This window comes from Tinamus guttatus, unplaced genomic scaffold (genome assembly GCF_059628265.1).
Source record: "Tinamus guttatus ecotype Peru unplaced genomic scaffold, ASM5962826v1 Tinamus_guttatus_pri_ptg000332l, whole genome shotgun sequence".
NCBI classification, from domain to species: domain Eukaryota; kingdom Metazoa; phylum Chordata; class Aves; order Tinamiformes; family Tinamidae; genus Tinamus; species Tinamus guttatus.
The window spans coordinates 2,103,755-2,107,998 of NW_028288866.1; the positions used below are offsets into that span (position 1 = coordinate 2,103,755).

Here is a 4,244-nt window from a genome sequence, read left to right on the forward strand (position 1 = left end):
CCCCAAGAAGCTGCAACCCCCCCGATAATGCTGCAATTGATACATTCATATATGTGCATATATCATGTATTAAGTTGTATATTTTCTCCTTTGGGCGCTGCAGCCTGCGCAGCAGGGAGGGAAGGGGCCACGGCGCAGACGGGCTGTCTTCCCGCCAGGCCAAGCAGACGCTGGAAATGGGAAGTGGCTGCTCGGAAAGTGCCGGGGGCCTCCAGCAGCTCCTGGTGCTGCCAGAGGCTTCGTCAGCTCGAGAGCCCCTTGCAAGGGGCTTATCGTGTTTTGGGGGGGGGATTTGGGATTTGGGGGGTATTTTTTGAGGCGGGGAGAAAGAGAGGTGGAAGGGGGTCTTCTCATCCACCTCGTTGCAAAAACCCCCTCTAAAACCCCACAAAAACTGCCCTCCCGGCACGTCTTCCTCGCGCAGACGGCACCGCGCTCGCCCGCCTCGCTGCCGCCCACCGCTGCCATGAGAGCGCTGCCGCTTTTCCTGCTCTGCCTGCCAGGTGAGTGCCGGAGCCTCCGGAAAAACCCCAGCATCCCGGCCCCGTCTTTGCAGCAGGGCGGGGGCTTGGAGGAAGGCCATTTTCCACAGCCTCCTCCTCCTCCTCCTCCTGCGAGTTGTCCCGGTCCCGGTGACGCCTCTGGCTGCTCCTTGTGTCTCCCCAGCAGCGTTACTGGCACAGGGACAGTACAGCCGGTTTGAAGGCATCACCTATCCCGAGCCCGTGCAATATTCCCAGTACGACCAGCAAGCAGGTGAGAGCCTCTCTGGCGCAGGGAGCTGGAAGAACACCCCTATTCCTCTCCTTTTCCCCTTTTTTGCCTCCTTATTTTTGCATTTTCCACCCTGTCCTGGCGCGCTTGCAGCCCGATGCCGCTAAATCCACCCTGTGTTTGCTTCCCCCCCCCAGAAATCCAGGATTACTACGACTATCACGGTAAGCACGTCCGTCGTGACAGGCCCCAGCACAGGGGTGCTGGCGCTGCCAGATCCCCTTTTCTCCGGGAAAGCCCTCGGCAGCAGGTGCCCGGGCAGGGAGAGGGGGACCGGGCACCAGCGCGGGCGGCTCTCACCTGCAGATGTGACGCCCCGGGCCTCTGAGGAGCAGTTTCGGTACCAGTCGCAGCAGCAGTCGCAGCAGGAGGTGGTGCCGGCACCCACCCCAGGTGAGCGGCCAGGGCTTAGGGCGCAGTTTGGTGGCTGCAATTTTGCAGCCAGCTCTTGGCATGCACAAATTTGCAGGCAATGTTTTGTAGCTATGGCTTTGTGGCCGCAGTTTTGAAGGCATCATTTTGCAGCCACCGCTTTGCATGTACACTTTTGCAGGCAAATTTTTGTGGCCATGATTTGCAGCGATGACTTTGCTTGCACAATGTTGCAGGTGCCGCTTGAGGCCACAGCACGGCAACCACCGTTTTGCAGATGCCAATTGCAGGTGCCATTTTTCAGGCACTGTTGTGCAGTCACTGTTTGCATCTGTGCTTTTGCAGATGCTGTTTTGCAAGTGACATTTTACAACTGCCACTTGCCCGCATAGTTTTGCAGATGCCGTTCTGCAAGCACCATAGTGCAGCTGCAGCTTTGTAGCTGTGGCACTGCAAGCACCCTTCTGCAGCCACCATTTGCATGCACAGTTTTGCAAGCACTGTTTTGCAGCTGCATTTTTACAAGCACCCTTTGCAGCTGCCAGTTTGCAGGCACTGTTTTGCAGTCAACAACTGCATCTGCTGCAGTTTTGCAAGCACCGTTTTGCAGCCAACAATTGCATCTGCTGCAGTTTTGCAAGCGCCGTTTTGCAGCCAACATTTGCAATCACAGTTCTGCAAACCCTGTTTTGCTGCTGCAGTTTTGCAGGCGCTGTTTGCAGCCACCTTCCTAACTTTGCTCTCCCCACAGCTGCCCTCCCCGAGACAGAGCCCACGGAGCCTGGACCCCTGGGTGAGTTCCCACCTGGCTCTGCTCCACACAGGACATGGAGCGAAGCCGCCAGCCAAACTTACGACTTCAGGCCAAAAAAAACTCGGGGAAAAAATCACATCATTTTCCCCATTTAACCATCCCGCGAAACACCTGGGCTTGAGCCAGGGAGAGCTGGCAGTGCTCCTGGGCCGGCCGCTGTGCCGGGAGCTGCTGCAGCCCAGCAGGGATTTTCCGCCCTGCTTTGGAGCCCCTGGAGGTTGCACTGACACAATGCTTGCTGGATTTGCAGCATTGCAGACTCCCATTGTGTTTGCAGCACTACAGATTCTCCCTGCATTTGTAGCACCACAAATGCCTGCTGCACTTGCAGCACTGCGGATGCTCGCTGCACTTGCGGTGCTGCGGAGTCCCATTGCATGTACTGCACTGCAGGTGTTCCCTGCATTTGCAGTACCACTAACGCTTGCAGCATTATGCATGCTTGCAGCATCATGCACACTTGCTGCATTTGCAGCATCGTGGAGGCGCACTGCATTTGCAGCATCGCAGGCACTCACTGTGCTGCAGTATCGTGCATGCTCGCTGTGTTTGCAGCATCTTAAATGCCTGCTTCATCTGCAGCACTGCAGATGCTCACCGTGTTTGCAGCATCATCGACACCTGCTGCACTTGCAGCACTGTGCACACTCACGGCACGTGCAGCACTGCAGATGCTCGCTGTGTTTGCAGCACCGCAGGCACTCAGTGAGCTTGCAGCATTGCACACACTTGCTGCAGCTGCAGCACTGCAGATGCTCGCGGCGTTTGCAGTGCTGCAGTCGCCCGCTCTTGTTGCAGACTGCCGGGAGGAGCAGTACCCCTGCACCAGGCTCTACTCGGTCCACAAGCCCTGCAAGCAGTGCCTCAACGAGATCTGCTTTTACAGGTACAGCGCCCTGTCCCGCTCGCGGGACCCCCGCAGCCACCAACGGGTGGGTTTTTTTTGCAATCAGCCCCTTTGCCTCCGCAGCCTCCGCCGGGTTTATGTCATCAACAAGGAGATCTGCGTCCGCACCGTGTGCGCCCACGAGGAGCTGCTGCGAGGTGAGCTTGGATTTGGGGGGTAAATGCAGTTTTTCTCACACCCCAAAATCTAAAATACCTCCCACCGAGCTGAAGAGCAAGGCAGGGTTTGCAACAGCACCCGCCAGCCTGGGTTGGAGCTGCACCCATTGCTCCAGTGTGAAGGCGGGAGCCCGTTTTTGGTGGGATTGGGGAGGAGCAGGGAAGGCAGTGGGGATGGGAATGGGGGGGCGGATGGAGATGCAGATGGGGATAGGGGTGCGAATGGGGATAGGGATAGGGATGTGGATAGGGGAGTGAGAATGCAGATGTGGATGGGAATGCGGATGGGGATGGGAATGCAGATGTAGATGGGAATGCGGATGTGGATGGGAATGCGGATGGGAATGGGAATGGAGATGCGGATGGGAATGCAGATAGGGATGGGAATGCAGGTGGGGAATGGGAATGCAGATAGGGATGGGAATGCAGGTGGGGAATGGGAATGCAGATAGGGATGGGAATGCAGGTGGGGAATGGGAATGCAGATGCGGATGGGAATGCAGACGTGAATGGGGATGGGAATGGGGATGGGAATGCAGATGGGGATGGGAATGCAGGTGGGGATGGGAATGCAGATGTGGATGGCAATGAGGATGGGAATGCAGATGGGGATGGGAATGCAGATGCGGATGGGAATGCAGACGTGAATGGGGATGGGAATGGGGATTGGAATGCAGATGGGGATAGGAATGCAGATGCAGATGGGAATGCAGGTGGGGATGGGAATGCAGACGCGAATGGGGATGGGGATGGGAATGCAGCTGGGTCCTCCCGTGGTCCCCGGTGCTTTTCTAACCCTCTCCTCCACAGCCGACCTCTGCCGCGACAAGTTCTCCAAGTGCGGCGTGATGGCCACCAGTGGCCTCTGCCAGACCGTGGTGGCCTCCTGCGCTCGGAGCTGCGGCGGCTGCTGAAACTCCCTCCCCTCCGAACCGACCCCAGACCAACCCCCAACCTCCCCCCTCACCCTTGCGCTCTTCCTGCTCCTCCTCCTCCTCACCGTGGTGCTAAAGAAACAGTGCATGAAACAGCATAGAGGTCCGGTTTTGTGCACATACGTATACGACCGGGGAAGGGGGGGGTTATTATTATTTTTTTAAAGGCACGGTTATTATTCTATTTGTAAGGGCAGGCGGTGGGGGGGAAAGAAGCTGAGCCCCTCCTCACCCCCCAGGCCCTTTTTTTTTTTTTTTTGGTCTATGTAGAGTATCCAAAAGAA

At 57.1% G+C, this 4,244-nt stretch overlaps 1 protein-coding gene across 2 annotated transcripts; it reads left to right on the plus strand.

Moving 5' to 3' along the window:
- Positions 1-427: 427 nt before the first annotated feature.
- Positions 428-3,949, plus strand: MFAP2 (microfibril associated protein 2). 2 transcript variants are annotated; one of them, XM_088529516.1, is made up of 8 exons: positions 428-503; positions 667-756; positions 912-938; positions 1,081-1,167; positions 1,898-1,939; positions 2,759-2,846; positions 2,931-3,004; positions 3,836-3,949. In XM_088529516.1, exons 1-8 carry the CDS (start codon positions 467-469, stop codon positions 3,937-3,939), a joined length of 549 nt encoding a protein of 182 aa, XP_088385642.1. In that variant the 5' UTR covers positions 428-466; the 3' UTR covers positions 3,940-3,949. The 2 variants fall into 2 exon arrangements, with proteins under 2 accessions (XP_088385642.1, XP_010212676.1); XM_010214374.2 differs by having other exon boundaries at positions 442-503; positions 670-756.
- The last annotated feature ends 295 nt before the right edge of the window (positions 3,950-4,244 follow it).

What these genes read in the sequence shown, in the direction of transcription:
- MFAP2 (XM_088529516.1), top strand. Translation starts at nt 467, where the DNA reads ATGAGAGCGCTGCCGCTTTTCCTGCTCTGCCTGCCAG. An exon ending in CCAGTACGACCAGCAAGCAG is followed by an intron (nt 757 to 911) that starts GTGAGAGCCTCT and finishes TCCCCCCCCCAG; the next exon opens with AAATCCAGGATTACTACGAC. An exon ending in AACGAGATCTGCTTTTACAG is followed by an intron (nt 2,847 to 2,930) that starts GTACAGCGCCCT and finishes TTGCCTCCGCAG; the next exon opens with CCTCCGCCGGGTTTATGTCA.